At 41.9% G+C, this 19239-nt stretch overlaps 1 protein-coding gene across 1 annotated transcript in view; it reads right to left on the bottom strand.

The window, feature by feature from the left end:
* LOC108675835 overlaps positions 1-19239 on the bottom strand; it is a 54079-nt gene that overhangs the window by 18890 nt on the left and 15950 nt on the right. The window contains exons 2-3 of the mRNA XM_018163870.2: positions 4562-4699; positions 1904-3721 (exon numbers count right to left, since the gene is read on the bottom strand). Of these exons, the coding sequence (XP_018019359.1) occupies positions 1904-3721; positions 4562-4699 (1956 nt within the window). The remainder of the gene's footprint in view (positions 1-1903; positions 3722-4561; positions 4700-19239) is intronic.

The raw sequence follows: 19239 nt of genomic DNA, 5'->3' as shown, positions 1-19239 counted from the left end.
CCCATTTAGTCATTTTTAATATTATTAATTAAATCCACATAACATCACATGGGTCGATTTGTTCCAATATTGCCGAAACATAAATTACGAATACAACAAATAATTTGAATCCACAAGTCGGTTGGAAAAAGAAACATGTACTGACTGCGTTATACTTTTTTGCTTTTTAATCCATTTTAGCTCATTTAGTGGAGATCATTATATGGTAAGTTAGTGGCATTAACATGAATGATAATAATATTAAGTAACTTGTATCATTACTGCATCAACAAGAATTTGTTGCGGCTGCAAAGAAAGGCCAAAAAATTAATTATTCATGAAACGCGCAAATGAACTATTCTTTAAACTTTTTGGACAATCCTTTTCGTAACATGGCACAACTAATTGAATACTGTTTAAATGAATGTAAGACAATTGGATGTTTAAGGGATCACATCAAACTCTGAAAGGTGTTCGCTACATATCCTTAGTATTCACGAGCCGATGAGAATTAAAATTGTTCCGGCATAATGCAAAAGGTTTTAAGTATGAGCTCGGTTCGTCCTCAAAGTGTTAACAATCATTGTTAAGGCATTAATTATGACGAAATGCTGGCCAAGTGACAAGATTCTAGAGTACTTTTAAGATAGTTCAGTAATGATAAGAAAGAATTGTAAGCTAAATCAAATAGAATATCCCGATATTTACCTTAACGACCTGTGTAACTTTTCTGCGGTGAGCCATCACTTCTCAGATTGTCATCACAAACTCTGCTATGTATGATGCAGAAGTAGCGCGCCAATGGTTCCGATGTAAATGCAAAACAGCCACGCTTTTCAAAACAAATAAGACGCAATTACAATAATTCCTGGATGAATTGAAAACTCCAGCAATGAAAATTGATTAGCGCTCGAGAGCTAAGATATAAAGCAAAATTTCAGTAACTTTTATATTACAGCAGCGTAGGGTAAACTAAAGGGATTTTAGCAGTCAAGGTTCCTATCGGAGGTGCGCACTGACCAACTAGACTACCTCCCACCACCATCGCTCTCGTGACACTGCGGCCCCGCACCCCGTTGCCCCTGAAAGAGTAACTCAACTCGAGAGAGGAGAAGAACCAGCGGCACAATCTGCCCCTGTGCAACCAATGGGCTTCAAAGGTAACCATCCCCAATTCCTCTCACGAGCCGTGCCTAGTATTTCACGCATTAAATCAATACGATTACTTGACCACAGATAAAACAAGTACTATATAATACTTATAACCTTCACACATAACATAAACGAGTATAAAGCGCACATTTAAGGAACAAAATGATAAGAGGCTTCACGCAACACTGAGAGGAGTGTCAGCCCCCGCAGCACGCTCGCTCTAGGGGTGAGCCCCCTCTCAACACCGGACACCTTAAAACGACTACAGCTGATAGCGGTGCAGTAAGGGTGCAGATACCACCGTGCCTAGCATGATTCTAGACAGCATCGAGGTCACAGATCACAGTAGTGAGCTCAGTTTCTGCTCTCACACTAGTAAGCGCTATCATTTTAGCTTGAAGTCAGATTGCCCTATCTCAGATGCATTGGGATATCTATAGCAGCGCATCACATTACATAAAAATACATTTAAAATGTATTACATAAAATGTGTTTCACACAGTATGATCGTATACAAATGTTTGAAGACACAGACACAGGAATGATATCGTTCCAAGAATATCACTTACCACCACCTTACTGCTTGCCCTATATTTTTGCACGACTATGGAACTCAAAAAAAAAAATCCAAAACAAACTTAATCACTGTTTTCAGGTCAAATAACAAGTAACTTTGATCGAAACAAAACTGCTCGTCATTTAATTGACTTAATTAATTATAGTAATAGTGGCATTCTAATAGTCATCTACTCGTAATATTTAAATGACTTACCCTGTGAGTGAATCCATTGTAAAAATTGCAGCGGTTGTCTTCCTGGAAGCCAAGGTAGGATGAGAGCAGTAGCGCGTCCGGTTTTTCTTGGGCTTCGGTTTTGACGGTAATCGATTCCCCAGATAACACTGTAGCGTTTCCTTGGAGAAGATGCATTTGCAGGGCCATCAGCTGACGGGCTTTTATTTCTTGTTGCTGTTCTTGCAATAACTGCTGCTGTTGAAGCTGCAGATAAAGCTGGGCTTGATGCTCACGACGAATCATATCTTCGTTCCGTATTCGCTGTACTTCAATTGCGTCAAATTGAAGTTTTCTCTCTTCTTCCATTTCCATTAACCTCTCCTGCTCCTCGTACTTTTGTTGTTCAAAATCCCTCATATGTTTTAAATAAATAGTAGTAATCGGCATGGAATAGTTTATTGAAGAAGAAAAGTCGCTCAATTTCATATTGAACCCATGCCTGTCTTCTTTAGGAGAATATATTGAATAAGCGGGCTCTTTCGGTAGTACGGATAAAGTCTGGTCCACGTCGAACGCATCATTAATCACTGAGACTTGAACTGATGGTTTGACATTAATATTTTCTTCAATTACCGGAGTTGATTCTTTGTGCGAGGCACTTGTAAGGATACTCTTATTTTCTAATGAACTTGGTGAATTATTATTGTTGAATATTTGAGTGATATCTTCTTTGTTAATGGTTTCTCTATCGTTCAAATCAGTCGGGAATTGTGCCTCAGGTATGGAAGGCAGGAGAGAACGAGAAGAAGCAATATTAGAGGCAGGGGATGATTTGGGCGACGCACACAGAGTTAAAGAAGGAGTTTTAGAAGGCGAAACAATGACAGGAAGTGAATCGTTTTTTGGTGGCGAACGTTTACTAGAGACAGTAGAGCTCACTTTTGACCCAGGAGAACCCTTTTGTGCAGATACTTTAGTGCTACGTTTGGGAGACTTGACTTTACTTTTCGAAGGAGACTCAGTGTGTACGTGAGCAATTGGAGTTAAGGGTGGGGTCAGCTGACTGTGCAATAGATTTACAGGATGAGAAAGATGGTGAGAAAGGCTCAGAGGAGACTGCAAAAGAGGATTAGAGAGTTGGAAAGGACTTGCTAAAGAGAGTGGACAGGTCAGTAAACTAGAATGAGGGACGGAATTCAAAGAGGGAATCGAAGAGAGAGAATGCGAGCTTCCAGAGCCAATGGAGTTGATACAAGCGCGATTAACCACGTCAATTGGGTTGTAAGATTGGGAGGCAATAGCTGAGTGGCTGGTGTGGTCAGGCAACATTGAAGAAATTGAGTGCGAGGAAAGAGATGCAGGGGAAGGCGAAGGAAGGAAGGATATGATATTGTGAGGCGTAGGGTGTGTTGGAGTCATCGGCAAGAATGAATGGGAGTTCGACGAGAGGGGATGCGACTGGGTGAGAGGAGACGAAGGTGAAAGATGTGAGGAAGGAATGCCAGTGTATTTCTTGGCTCCGTTCGTTCCATTGCGACTGCTGCTATTAATGGGTTGGAACGCTGATCCGTTTTTTGACATTCGGACGGCATCGGAGTTTCTCTTTTCAGGTTTTGTGGGAGTGACAGATTCCTTGGCGTTGATGCCGTTCAAGCTCGTGTTCAAAGTATTATTATTATTCATGTGGAGGCCTTTGTCACCGATGAGATTGTTGTTGTTATTATTGATATTATTATTGTTGTTTAGGTTAGCGTTTATGCCTCCAGAAGCCCCAGAAGATCTGCGCGGACACTCGGTGCAAAGCACCAAGAATTTCGTGACTGCCTCCCGCGGGACAAATGCGTACCGTTCAGATACCTGATGGAAAACGATAAAAAAAAGGTCAACTTCTCGTGTTTCATTCCTTAATCGTTAAATATATGCATAGTAACCTAAGGTTGAATGAGGAACGAACGGAGAAAATTTTGAAGTGATAATAGTGAACAAGAAGATTAAAATTAGATTTTTTATTATTCCATCATTTTAACGTTCGCTACATAATCCCAATAGTGAGAAATATTATTTGCTGAGAGGTAAAAAGTAGGGAAATGTATTGCTTGTACTCGAATGAAGCAAAGGCATCGAATTGACGGTCTTGTTACGACTGTCGCTCTCATAGTGTCCGAATTCAACTGATCGGCCCAGAACTTTTGCGATTAGAGGGCGGACAAAAAATTCTGTCAAAGCTGCGCAACGCGTGATGGGGATTAAATATTGTGTTCTTGATTACATAGCAGTGGGTTCATAATTTAGAATTGTAAAATGTATGCTTAAATCACTTGAACCGCTAATTCCGAATCATCGACAGAAAGATGCGTCTTGTGCACAAAGAACTCGCACCGTGTGCTCCGGAATTTATTTATTGGAATTATAAACTATGGCCATATGGCCTAATCTACGCCTTAAATTTATTGAAAACGGGCCTGTTCACACAATATTCAAACAGGACCGCGGCTTGCGATGGTGATTTAAGATGAAAATTAAAATTTTGATGGTTCCTAAAAATTACACAATCCCATGTTACACAATTGACAACGGTATACATGAGCGGCAGACAGGTATTATAGACCGCAATGAAGCAAAAATTCCTTCATTAGTGATAGAAATATTTTTAAAAACGGCAACTCATAGAAAATGAGATGAAAAAGAATCACTTACCGCACGATATGTCCTCTTTTGACCCATATGCTTCTGTTCCTTGCCATCTTTGCAAACGTGCAGGTTATAAATAATATCGAAGAAGTCTTCAACGATGGCGACTTTCTTGTAGGAAATACGGTCGTTTCCCTCCGAATCCTGTAAAAAGAAAATACTAAAATTAAGGAAGAAAGTTTTCTGTAGGAACGACTGAACTAATCTGGAGGCAACTGCGAAATTCGCCGCTCAAGATTGATCTCTCATTTACATGGCATTATAATAATAGTCATTAAATAGAAAACATTTAATAAATTAGTTGCCGGAAATTTCAAGCACTGATTTTTCTCAGAAGTTTTCACCAGAAAACTCAACTATCAACTATTTGGTTATGGTTAACAACCCACGGTTTGAATCGCAAAACAAAAGTATTCATGTCTGTAGTGACAGTGAACTGTGACACCAATGAGAAGACCAATTCTTAAGTTTGGCGTCGTTTGAACAACACTTTACGACTAAAGCTGGAACAGAATTCGTCAATATCTGGCATGATTCTTATATTAAGTAATTGGTTTGAAAATTTTCGTCCAAACAGGCAACAGGGCGATGACACTTATAGTTGTACTCTTGAAATTTGGTAAAGCGTTTGCGCACTCCCATTCAATTCTCATGTGTTGCAGTCAGTGTATCACAGGCACAGTAAATGAGACGGAACAAATGTTACGAAAGGGCCCGGTGCAAACAAAATCAAGCAAACGATAAATAACAATAGGCCAAATGCCCCTTGTTTACAGCCGTTAGACCAGTTCATCTGAAGTGAATCACTTTGATGAATCACTTGGAATCACTTTGATATTGAACACATCAATTGTAAGATTGTTACTGCTAATCGACAAAAAAAGTTCGGCAGACAGAAAAGCAACAACCTAAAGGTGAAAAAATACCTAAACAATCAAACACAAATGTATTTAGTTTCCATTTAGCCAAATGCCTCAACTGAATAAACCGAAAAATCACGAAGAGCATTGAACATCCATCGACTGGCATTTACAAAAATTTCAGACATGAACTCGCAGAATCGAACGCAGGGTAGTTTTTTGTCAGGATCCTGGTGATCATCAGATAACATATACTGATAACACTATCTACTGCACACAATTTCCCCACTGTTGGTCACCCCACGCTATATACGGACACTCTTCATGTATCGCGCACTTCTTTGCGTAACAATGGCTGCGTACTTTTTGTTGCAATTGTGACCGAACAATGAACAAATCCGTGTTTCTAACGTAAGGATACGTTCCACAAGAGATGAAAGCCTCCTCTTATAATTTGTGTCAGCCATTAACATCACAAGGGGTCCAAAGTAAAGAAAGAGATAGCCAAGAATCGAAAAGCATGCGTCGCAGCCTTCTTCGATCCTCCACATCCAAATTAAGATTTCATTTCAAAATTGTGCGTGACGCATACATAATAAATAAACATAAAGAATGTATATAGCAAGGGAATATATTTCTGATTAAATAACTGTTGAAAGCGGGGAAAGTCCGATACAGCAGCGGCAGCAACAAAATCTCGGCGATAACGAGACATGACTCGTCTATCAAAAGCGTGAGCACACTCACTCCACCTGCCTTTACTGCTGCATCAATAAAAAGCCGCGCGAGCGAAACCCAAAGCCTCGTCGCAAACGAGGTGTATGATGCCCGTTGAACGCTAACTTTTGCACCTCTGTGACCTGCTGAGAAATAAGACCGAAGCAAAGTGAGAACGAGCGCTGCAGGTTTGGTGGCCTGGCGGGATCAGAGCAGAGCGGGAGCCCCTAGTGGTCGATAGCCTTCCTGTGCGCTGATCTACAAGTGGATGGATGGATCCTCGTCGCACGGTCGTCGCCCGTCAAGAGCCGCCACCACCTCGGGCTTCAATTCTTGTGCTGACGTTGCAGCGATGCTCAATATTAGTTGATCAAATATTCGACAACCAAACTGATCCCAAAAACACGTTCAAAGTGCAGGAACAGATTGTCATTCAACGTTAGACCATTTACCTTTACATGTTTTTCAATTTAACTGACTGCTCACGCGTATGAGGTCTTCACAAGGGAATAATGTCATCATTTCATGAATATCTAATGATTTAATTTCGAAATACAAGGACTTTACTAAGTAATAACGTCGTCATCACCTACATATCCGCGTCCTCTAACATTCCTGCTCGCTTGAATCGCAAGATTTTCCATCCTAGGCCGCTATTAAATTTCCTCGTTGATCGTTGGAGGCGGCAGTATGAAATGCCTTCCGGGGAGGGAGCGTACGAGGCAGTCAGGCCAGTCATTTGTTGCCGCCTCCGACGCCCTGATTCTTCCACGAAAGACGAGGCTCGTTCGCTCCCTCGTTTTGAGTAATTCATCGCGTTCACAAAAAGGCCCCGCAGAATCACTCGCGGTTTTGTGAATCACTCTCTTTGAAAATTAATGGGCAGCCTCGTCAAATATCACTTGCCAAATTGAGCGTTTCACGTTCCAGCATCATGGGGGCAAAAACGAGGTCAGCGCCCATATAAGAATCAATACTCTAGGGAGATTACGAGAAAGTCAACATTTGCGCAAATATAGTTTCAATGAAAACTAAAAAAAACGCTCAATTATTACAGCTTAAGAATTGTTAGCTACACTTCGGTAGGAACCGAACCAGAATTAGTCTAATATAAGCTATCCACATTAGTGCGTATTAGAACTGTCATAACTCGCATGAAAATTAAAACATAAAATGTTATCCTTTGAAAATAAATTCAAACATTAATAACTCGGATCTTGAGCGCGCATACAAAGATAATGGCTACAATATAGTCGCACTACAAAGGATTGGCAACCGAGACGACGCGGACGCCAACAAGTTTTACACAGACTTCACTATTTACGCTCACCGCCTTAAGTAAGACAGTGCATTAAGAACCTCCCTTTAACAAAGGGATTGAGCGCGCAGGAAATACTCCATGAAAAAGCAGCCACGACCACTAATGCCAGCTAAGGGCGTTTGGCTCCCTCGTCCGAGAGCAGGTCATTATCCCGAGCAGGCGTGAATCAATTAGCTCAGCGATACCGGTCTGGCTCGCTGCTCAAGAGCCAGCTGGAGTCTAAACCTTGCATGACATCGCCCAAACAATTTACACCCTCCGCACGCTCCAGCATTAGGGTCAAACCAGTCCCAGTCTGAGAAGGTCTTTCAAGACCAGTGTTTTTCTTTAGGATTTGAGTCATGAGAGGAGACAGCTTCATTTCAAATTGACCTGAAAAAGGGACTCTTAATTTATGAGAGAAAATAGACAATGACGAATTGTTCATAATTGAGGCAAAAGAGAAAGATCTTCTATCAGTAGATAGAAGATAAGGCAAAAAGGAAGAAAATCCACAAAATAACAGTAAGAAAGCCTTGAAAGCACATTGTGAGTCTCTGCAGCACCAGTCCCAGCTAAGAATCGTAGCCCCATGCTGTGTAATGCGTTAATCCCTGTCTTATGATAGGAGTACACATGGTCGTGTAGGGTTTACGCGGCGTTGTGGACAGAATTCTCTAAGCAGCAGCGCCAGATGTAAGCAATTTGGGAACTTGCGATCCTCGCCTTAAGGTCGAATTTAGAATGAGAATATCTATGAAAAGTGTCGCTGTAAAAGAGAAGCAGCTGAAGGCGGTACGGTTGCGCCTCTTGATGCCGCGGAAAGCTAAGTGTGAGATACCTCCTGCTCAATGCTCAAGCGTCACCTGCAATTATGGGTCTGTCACTGCTATAATATAAGCACGGAGGTTCATATGTTATTATGAAATCATAGAAAGACTAATACACTTGTCCATTTTCGAAGGCATCAAAATATAGAGATCAAAGCAGTTTAGCGATCATCTTTCCCCCGCTTAGAGCTTCTCACAAGTCTGTCGATGCTCCCGCCTTTCATGCAGGCATCCAGCTCCACCATTCCGCTACTAACGATGCGCACATTTCTCAGAGGGCCAGATGAGGTATGCATAGTGGTGCCATACAACGCTCACAACAGCACTCTATATTCCTTTCGTATGTCATGTGAATTTCGCTGTCGCTGCCACATTTGGAGCTCAAAAATGACATCGCAATTTCTTCATTATAGTGCGATATAAAGATAAGATATCAACACAAGCTGCAAGGCCATTAAATATTTGATGATCACGACCAGTGACAAATGATTGAGGTCATCATCAATCTTCAACTTAGTCATAACAGCACCAATTGACATTCGTACAACAAGAGGTTGTTCCATGCCTGTCACAGAATCTTCTTATCCGCATAGACTGCAGATCTTTTTCGCCACGGGCCTTCGTAATTGAGGTTCCAGCTAGCGTCGGTTTATCCAACGTCCCTCTGGAATCGCCAACGAGTGGATGTCTCTCTGGTGCTCTTGGAAGTTGCTGCCTTTACAGCTGCTCTCCGAATACTTTTAAACTCATTATATCATGATAAAGACCAGTGACCTCGAATAAGAATTGCGGTTACTACATAAAAAAATGTTTTGCTTGTTCGTTCCTGAACTGGAGTACGTTGTAAGCATTAAACCAAGATCCCTCCCAGACTTTCCTCACACTGCAAAAACCCGCCGAGTCTCGGCGTACTTGGCATGCTAAGTAGAAGGCTGTCTGGCTACTGACAGCTCGTCTGCCTTCTACCAGTACCTTCAATTCAGCTAAATTGTCCAAGGCGTTATGGCGTTCTTGATACAAAAGGAATAGTCGGAGAACGGAGATATATTCATCATATGTTGTCGAAAGCAACTACCGGTAGGTGGAACTCCATACAGTTACAGAACGACGCTACTCCTCTAAGACCTCAAACGAGAAGCTATACCGATAAAAAAACAGGCTCAGCACCGAGGAGTGAGCCAAATGGATGCAGAGCGGTAACAAGAGGCAGAGAGACCGAGTGCGGCGAGTAATGATGCGCTGCCGCAGCTTTTAGTGAGCTCATTGCATCTGGTTTGGAAGAGGGTCAATGCTGCGTGCCGAGGGTTCGGAAAAAGAACTCAGCCATGGAGGGATGGCGCGACGCTATAAACAACTAGGGCTAGAGGACGCAGATGGATGTGACACAAGTGCACCGCAGGGTCCAAAAACATCACTCTTTCAATCTGACAATATGAAATGAAAACGAGTCAGTAAATTAAAAATAGTAGGTTGATGCAAATTAATAAAAAATAAAGCGCACGGTTGTACATGCTAACTACCGTAACTTAATAATACCTGAGAAAAAGGCACAAATCTCAAGAAATATCACGTAGGTGCGCCCGATTCCCGTCATTTGACACTCGTGTAGATATAATACTTGTCACCATTGTGTCTACCTACGTCGTACGCTCCGGACGCAACTCCACAGATTGAAACCGCAATCCGCTGGAGACTGCCTTGATCACCAACTCGCTCGACTAGAGCGGCAGAAACCAGAAACGAAGACGTTCAACTTTGACTGCTTCTTTGTAAAGCCGCAATAATGATGTAATACTCTGGTATACTTGACGTTTTACTGAATTAAAGTCGCATGCACATTTTTCCATGCTTGATACAAATATTTTATATTATTATGGGAGTTAAATGAAACATATAATGAACGGACAGATCACTAATTACTCTGTCTCAGCAGAGATTAGCGCTGTAACTAACTTGGTACTTAATCAGAGTTAAAAATAACAAAACGTGGAATTTGTAACAGCTAATGCAAGTATGTAATTAACATTACATTATCTACATTATCTACCGTTCCAAAAAGGGTAATTTATTGTATTCAACACCATGCCGACTATATTGCTTGCATGAAAAAATTTCACCAATATAACGAATAACTGAAAAGTACTGCTATCGAAAGGGATTCTTCATTAGCCGCGCAAACCTGTGTATATGGTTCAAGTTTATCCTTTGCTCCTTCACTACCCCAGAAGACGAAAAAAAATGTAGGAGCTGACTGCGGATACCGCGTCAGGAAAAAGAAACATTTGCTTTGCAGCAAAGCGAGCGGTCGAGAAAAAATAACCTGCACTCAAAAACACAGTCAGGACGGCAGGTCTTTTTCTGACACCCCGGGACAGCGGACAGGATGAGAAAATAGTTATCGATAAATAATTACCAAAGAAGTGAGTGTGAATGTTTTTCGGAGAAAAGGGAAAATTAGAAAAGTAAGCCCATGAAAACGTCAGAAGATGTATGCTAATCGAAAAATGATGTTGATGCGAGGTCAAAGGTTTCAACCACACTATTCAGTTATAAATCATCAAAAAAATGGTTACTGTATGATTCGAGTTTACTAGTACGACCCTCGACGTTATGTACCTATGCTTGGATAAATTAAACGTGAAAAAGGAAAATAACGTACGCACAGTATATCGAGCTCTGTGTCTCTAAAAGTCGCTATATATATGCTGTGCAAATTATTTATTCACAGGAAGAAAACTTAGTTGGCATTCCCGGTAGATGCGTATGCATAACGAAACAATGAGCAATGCATAATTGCACATTTTAACTGTGAAAAACACGATACTACAGTAAAAGGATGTAATGTAGCATACATTAGGAAGCGTATACGTGGGCAATGCATCGATTGCACGAGGAGCCCGTATAGGATTGAGTGGCGCACGTTGTAAATGACAAACGCAGATGTAGCAGAATCTTGAACATTCTCATTAACTGGTGATGAGCTCGAGCACTCCATTGGCGGCAGATGTTAAAGACGACATCGTGGAGGTGCATGCATCATATAGACACGGGATCTGAAGGATAACCTCAGAGCTGCCTTTATGAGCCACGGCCCAAATACTGCAAACCGTTGAAGCCATTCATTCTAGACTAGAAAATTGTTTGCTTGTGTGCGCTTTACGGCGGTTGCATGAACATGAAATATAGGATAAGATTACAATAACTTATTCTTCAATAAAAATATCAGATGTCCAGTTCAGTACGTGATAGTTCAGTACGTTCAGTTTCCAATATCAATCACACACTTGGTGAGCATTGAGTTCTGTAAACTTGCCATTGAGTTGTGTAAAATTATCAAGAGCCGTAACAAGCTTGCTTTAATTGCTTTAATTCTATTGCGAATTTCTTGTGAAAGCGGGTGAAAATATGGTTTCTGTTCGGAGCTGGTATCATGATTTTTAGATAAAAAATTTGTTCCAAATTTTTCGGAAGGTATCATAAATTTTTTCAAATTAGAATTTGATATCGAGCTAAGATAAATCATAAACAGGATTAAAAATCTATTCTCTTCAACTGTATGTTATTTACAATTTATTAAAGTGAGACCATTCTCAACAATTGCCAGTGTACATCAACGATGAAATCAAAATTAACGTTTATTCAACTATAAAATGTGGAACGGGTCTAAAACAATAAACTGTACACAAGCAGAGAGGACGTGTGCAATAAACCAATAATATAAACATCTTGTCAGAGACATTCTAAAAATTTAGTGCAGAATTGCAATAAGAGAAGCACCAAATTTCTTGTTTTGCTTTAAATGACAACAAAACTACAATTAGGAGGGTGAAAGAATACTACGCTGAGAACATATCAAACAAATTAAAAAATATGAACATCCGCAACAAAGAGTCGAAACACATCAGAGTACATTATTCGTCTGCACCAAAAGCACCCTAATCAAGAGAAGATGCGACAGTTATTTCGAGGGAAGCAAGAGACCTCCATGCCACAGAGCGTAAGTCTAAGCAAGACAAACTACATGGATGCCAGCAGGGCGCGGCAAGCGAGCCACTGGGAGCCATCTGTTAAGCTTCAGACCAGCTTACAGGGGCAGCTGGTTCTAACCCCAACCAGCGAAGATGGACCGAAGGAAGAAGGGGAGGGAAGCGAGTGAGGGGTTGAGGGAGATGAATGTAGCAGGATGATGCACAGGATGTCACTGTTGTAAGGATTTGCGGAGCCCAAAAAGGAAACATCGAAGAATTTCTTGACAAGCGCTTACAGGCTGCGCGAAAAGCGGTATTATGCCAGCCTAAAGAGATGGTCTAAACTCAGTATTTCTTTGGCTATAATATCTAAAAAGAGACACAATAAAAACACTAAAATAAAATAATATTTAATTTAATGAAATAAGTAAAAATCTTAATTACTCGTGCTCTTTTTTTCTTTAGTAATGTAGGAGGAAGCGTAGAACGGTATTCGACATCAAGCTAAAAAAATCACTCTTGCTTTGAAGAGAGCAAGTCTTCATCATTAAGAGCCACGCCTTCTGCGAGTATGGAGTTCAGCGTCTCCAATTTTATGCAAGTTTAGCTGGAGTCGATCCCAGCGGCTAAACGGCCCCGTTGCGGGATCTAAAAAAAATAGGAGCGCAGCTTTGAGACTGAAGAAGCTCGGAAAGTAATGGATCCAGCCAAGATCTTGTGTCAGATGCTCCGAGTCGTACAAGAATATTTTTTTCTCCTCTAAACTAGAAAAGAAGAAACCCTCTTGTGTATTTGAGAGACTTCAATACACCTCCCATTCCACTGCAAAGAACTCATTGCGCAGAGTTACAGTGAGGAGTGCCGGCGATGTATATGGATGAAGCAACGCAGCATTGTGAGAAGTGCCGCAAACGAGCGAGTGCTCGGGCAGCTAAAGGATGCGTGTCAGGCAAACCCACGATACATTATGGAGACTGCTACCGCTGACCGATAAACAGTGGCATAAGCTGCTACTGGACTGCTTTGTCCAATACAATATGACAGATGCTGGTGAGCGAAAATATAGGACTCACAGACGAGGAGGGCGAGCGATAACATCGGACACGTGCGGGGGTCCTCGAAGAAAGTGAAGGACGGCAAAGCTTCATTAAAGGTCCCGAATTTTAAAAGCAGGAGAGCTAGGAGCGCAACGGTAGAGTATCCATAATCCAAGGGCATATGTGGATATATGACATATATATTGTAATAAAATCTGTTAGATGCTCACGTAGTTCATCTTTACCTCGAAAGGCAATAAGTGATACTGAATCAATTCTTATACGACTAAACAAGTAAATAAGATCCGTAAACCTACATTTGTTTTGTATACCCCTTCAAAGCAAACAATTAATATAAGAGAATAAGCCATTTATTCAAAATCCGTTTCTACCAACTAGACTGTCATAATCGCTTACGAGAATAAAATCGGGACGCCAGATAACACAAAACTGCAAGCTGCGGCGGAAGCTCCCTTAGGCTGAACGATGTTCAAAGAAGAACTCTCGCAACGGGACACCACGAAGATCTGAGGCACACTCGTCCGAAAATTTCTGACACGACCAAGGCAGTCTCGCTGCAGGAGGTCTCGCGTGTTCCCACAGGCATATCCAACAGTGCTTCTGCCAGGCCACTGGCCCATCTCCCCCCTCACGCCAGAAGGCGCCCCATCTCTCCCCTCCTCTTACTCCCTCGGCACCAGTCATCACTCGGTACCCTTTGCCGTCACTTGGTTGCTCCCAGAGCGGTCCACCTTATCAACGCCTAAACATTCTTTGCGGAGAGAAAACCAACTCAGTTATTTGACGATCTTACGACTTACTACAGAGGCAACGATAAGTCACTCCATATAACGTCCCTCGTGATAACAGAAATTTCGAAAGACCATGAGACACTCGGCTTCATTAGTCACAAAATTATGCAAGCCAGCCGTAGGAGAAAGCAAGAGGCGTGAAGCTCTAAGCGGTGGCTGGAGCAAACAGCTCGAGTATTGGCCATGAGATTACACAGAAGGGTGTGATGCAGCAACAGTCCTGCTGCAGTAATGGACTCCACTGCTGCGAGACAGTTACTGCAACGCGCTACGGACAATGGAGGTCGTGTGTGTGCGCGCAAGCAGAAGCTCGTGATATTTGAGCACAGTGGAAGCCACAAAGACTGAAGGAATACAATGGCTAGAGCAACTCTTCATTGCCTTTCCATAATGGAGGCAGACTCCGTATTATCAGGTTGGAAAAAAAAATTGGACGAGAAGAATATAAGAGCACTCAAGGTTCACTGAGCGCGCAAATAGCAGCAGAAAGCTTTCCAATCAACTTCTTTTTCAGCTCGTATGTATAATTGCATCGAAATCCACAGAGGCAGTAATTTTAATAAAATGATCAATACTTTTCGTTTTTAATAAGCATAAAGCGTACTTATCTCTGTTCCGTTTTTTCGAGCGTCCTGCTCACTTCCTTAAAGCTATGGAAGATCATTGAGGACGGTCTGGGAATAAAGTAAATACGAACATCCTTTCAACGCGATAAGTCAGATGAAGCATTTATAGTTATAGACGTTTTTTATTGAAGTGATGTACGCTGCGACACAGATCAGATATGCCAGCTTCGACCCCAATGTCATTTATGCAGGTAGGCGGGACAGCCGTGACTGCTTCTTCCATAAGTTAGGGTCGGTGCTGCGCAGTAGCGGACTGTGAAGCAAATTCAATAATGGACACCGCCAGAAGACCAAATTGGTCAAAGGAAAGGCGCTGTATCTCCCTCCGAGGTTACAACTCGCACACGGACGGAGGGAATCGCAACTTTCAGCCAGGAAGCTCAAGCTACAATAGAGTAGACTAACTTGTTCCCCTCTATTAGCACACTACAAGCATCTAGATATTATCCAATATTTAGATAATATGTAATGATATTTCTATGATTTCGCGGTCATAACAAAGTTACGTAAAATATATGTCAACTAAAATAATGCTCTTGATGCGTCTTAATATCGTTGCAACAAAGTTCAATTAAAAACATTAATAATTTCATTCGTCCATTAACTTTAGCTCATTCAATAAATAATTAATGAAAATAATTCATTCATATAATGTATTAACATTATTAATCATATAAAAAAATGTTCCTTCCAAAATGAACAATCCTAACATGTTTCCCATAAAATCACAGAGGAAAGTTCTTTAGATAATATTTTGGGGTCAATGACAATAAACTGATAGGGGTTGATGGGATTAAATATATAGGCAAAGCAGTCCTCCAAAAAAAATAAAGATCACTAATGAAAGATCAATTAATGTATTTTTGAACTCTCGAATTTCACCTCTACTATACATTGAATAACCAAGACGTTCATAGCCAAGCTGAACTTGCTAGACATAAGTGGAGCTACAAGGTCGTACTGAGCACTTGGAGCAACACTATCGCACAAACTTCCGTCGAGGCGTGAGTCCAGTAAGCCAGGCGTATGGCTCTCCAAACCGCCTAACTAACCTATTGAACGACCGACCAACGTTCCGGCAAACCCAAGCACTGCCGATAATAAACCAGAAAACGGCTGTGTGACGACGAACGCAGCATTCTGACACCTCGCCAGAGCGAAACTCTTCGGGAATGTTGAGAGCATGTGTGTGCGTGTGTGTGTGCAGCAGAACAACAAAACTCCCGAGGACACGTCAGGATAGCGAGGCAAGTTGTGAGAGGAGCAATCGGGAGAGTGAGGGAACCCCAACCCCAACCGCACGCTGAAAAATGAAGTGAGCTTCGTTCCAAAGTGCGGCAAAGTGAACATCATACAATCCAGTAGATTTTAATTTGAAAAAGGCATGCCAATATGTAATAGAAATCCCTAATCAGTAAACGCCTTGTAAGTGGTGATAAAATTTCTGAAGCCTCTCCGTGAACGAAACTGTAAGGTACGATTACTCAACAAGTTCATTGCTAGACAACGAGGGAAGGCAAATACTGCCAGACAACTGCCCCAAATAGTAGGGACATAAGTACGACCGCAATGCTGTGTTGGACAAAAAGAGAGGTCTTCGTGACAAGAGCAAGTAGTGCTCCGCACTCGGCTCCGAAGAAAGAGCCCCTACTTGAACAAGGAAAGCGTTTCTTTTTATTTCGCTTTTATTTTGCTCTTGTTTGCGGCAGAGCTATAAGTGCGGCCATATAGCGGCTGCTGTGAGCCATCTCGTGAGACACAAGCCGAGCGAACTTGTCTGGCTTTCGGTTGCTTTGCCAGCATTCATCGTTCACAGCCATCTCATGAAACAGCAACTCGAGCGAAGAGATCTGGTTGCTAGCTTGCTTCACTGACACTCACTGATCGACCACCGCCAGTCCGGCAAGCAACGCCCATCCCTACTAGACTGGTAGGAATAGCGTTACATGCTCTTGGTGTGAAATTTTTGCGGTATTTATTGGTGCCATTTGACCGGGTTTTGCTGCTCGCTGCTGCGTCGGGGGAAGATAAAAGCGGTCCTGGCCTGAGTGCGTGATAGATAGGGAGGTACGAGGATAAGGGGCAGAGGGAGAGAGCAAGTGGCGGGGCCGACAAGACTAACTGCTGCTGTCGTTGCTAGTGCCGGCGATCACGGCAGGGAGACGACAGAAGGTCATCAGCGAGCGCACGCCAGGAAGTGTGTTGATACAGTAGGGAGGGACGCGACTCCAATTAGCCGCTTGGTCGGCGGATGCAAGGCGGCTGCTGAGCTCTGAGCAACCAGTCGTAGGCGCTAGATGAGTCGATAAGAACGAAGGTTGAGTTGATGGAGCACTATGAAGAAACTTTTCTCTACTTGGCCCACAGATGCTCTGTGTAAACACGCGCGTAACAAAGACTGCATGAGAATAACGCATTCTGTTTAGAAAAATATTTCTAAACACAACGCAATTCAACCATTATTTTTTTAAATATAATTCTAAAATAATCAAGTTTTCTAGCCGACGTATTTTATTGCTTACAGAAACAGTAAGTTTGTCCGAGTCGGATAATATTTGAGCCTTATGTACGTAAAAGACTTCAAAACAATTATAATCTCGAAGATAATGTGAAATTTTAATGTGAAACACACTATTATAAAAAAAACTATGGCTTCAAAAGACAGCTGTTTAAAGGGAAACAAACCCCCCAAAAATTGCTGAAAATCTAAATGCGGTCGTCATGGTTGACTTGAGGTGAAAAAAGTTATTTTCTGCATTTTACCCGCATAGAACGTCTGAAATTTTTCGCCAGGTAGAATTGCGCCTGGACAATCATAAGGCAAAAATAGTCCAAATGTGCAATAGAGTGATAAGCTAAGTGGCCTAAGGATGGAAATAACCATCAGAATCATAAGAATTATATCACTTGCTTGAAGTTCCGGCAACCTAGCAACCACTAACTATTGCGAGCAGCCGAAACCAATCGATGAAGAGGCAGCCAACCGGGATAGGTTTACTTGTCACACCGCCCTAATGAGATCTCCTTTGGCAAGCTCGCACATTAAGACAACGCCGATCAATGGCAGTTCGCGGTACATCATGTCAGGCCTCGATTGCTTCGCCGGCTCAATTAATTCATCAAACGAAATTTTGTTACAACAATTTTTGACCTCATCAATATCGCACGGTTGAAGTCGTGCAAGTAGTAGAAAGATTTAATATATTGTTCCGTAACCCGCTCGAATTCTGATCACTGCAACAGGAGTGGCTACAAAATTATTCATACATGTGTGCGCGGAAATGCAAAGTCTTCATGAGAAATATTTAGTTGTTTGGAATCCAACGATGGGTTGAGCGTTGGCTAGCACTAGAATTTCTTTCGATTTAAAATACAGTATTAGTAAAACTATCAGTAGTACGAAAAAATAACCCATTATAAAATAAGCTATACAAATAGAAGGATTACAATAAAATGCTGACAGTAAAATGTATATTCATATACATTCATCTCTAGAATCCAGCATTCCAACCCTGTACAGGCCAAGTCAAGGGATGTCGAACGCAGTGAAGCGTGCAGGCTGAAACAGAGGCGTTTGCTCGTTGGCTCCCTCTGCTGCTCTGGTTAATATCGGCGCGAGATCATCAAAGCGAACACGACGGCCCGCGCCAGCAGCAGAAGCGTGAGGAACGACCGGCACAGAAGTGAGGCAACAAAGGCCTTATTGAGGACAGCGCCGGGCCCAAATCGGCATGCGAATTTGGCCTTTTTTTTGCTGTGATCGTAACAACCATGATCTAATTTTTTTTACTTTACTCAAATGTCGACATCATGTTCAAAAGTTCTCGAACAACGAGTGAACATGAACTATCACAATGAATTAATTCCTTGAATAGTTGCAGGTATACATGACAAGAGAAAATGAGACGGTCACGTCGCATTGACGCAGAGCTGAAAGTTTGAACCTCGCCGACAGAGGGGAAATGGTCGATCCCTTGTCTGCAGTTACAGAGGCGTCACATGCACGCCATAGCGATCAGCTGCCAGGGGATGGAGCTGGGGAGAAACAAAGGAACGCGGCTCATGAATAGTTTTTTAGGTTCACTTATGAGGGCGTCCCTATTCCCTCGCTTCTACCGAATGCTTCAGCCACAATTGAAAGGGATCATTAAACGAGCTGTGCATTAAAGTATTCAAAGCTAGGAATTAGCTCAGCTTTGTGAGTTGTTGTGAATAGAAAATGAAAGTAAACGTACCTTAAATGAATAGATGGAAACCTGTAGGAAGGAAACCTGCATTTGAATTCATCATATTGCTAATTTCATCAGGAGGCAGTACGACGATCCATTCTCATTAGTTGCGCAATTTAGCGAGAACAAATTCAACAAATTCGTAGCATGAGAAAGTTCAACCAAAAAGCACAACGTTGTCGTCGTAGCTCATACACAAAACGCGAAATTATTTTACATCGGCTGCATGGACTAATGGAAATGTTCTTTATAACAGCGAATTTACCCATGCACAGGCGCGTAAAAATTTACATTCCATTCTGTTT

Source organism: Hyalella azteca, unplaced genomic scaffold (assembly GCF_000764305.2).
Source record: "Hyalella azteca isolate HAZT.00-mixed unplaced genomic scaffold, Hazt_2.0.2 contig8429, whole genome shotgun sequence".
Classification (NCBI taxonomy): Eukaryota; Metazoa; Arthropoda; class Malacostraca; order Amphipoda; family Hyalellidae; genus Hyalella; species Hyalella azteca.
The sequence above is the reverse complement of the archived record's forward strand: the minus strand, read 5'-3'. Positions and strand labels throughout refer to the sequence as shown.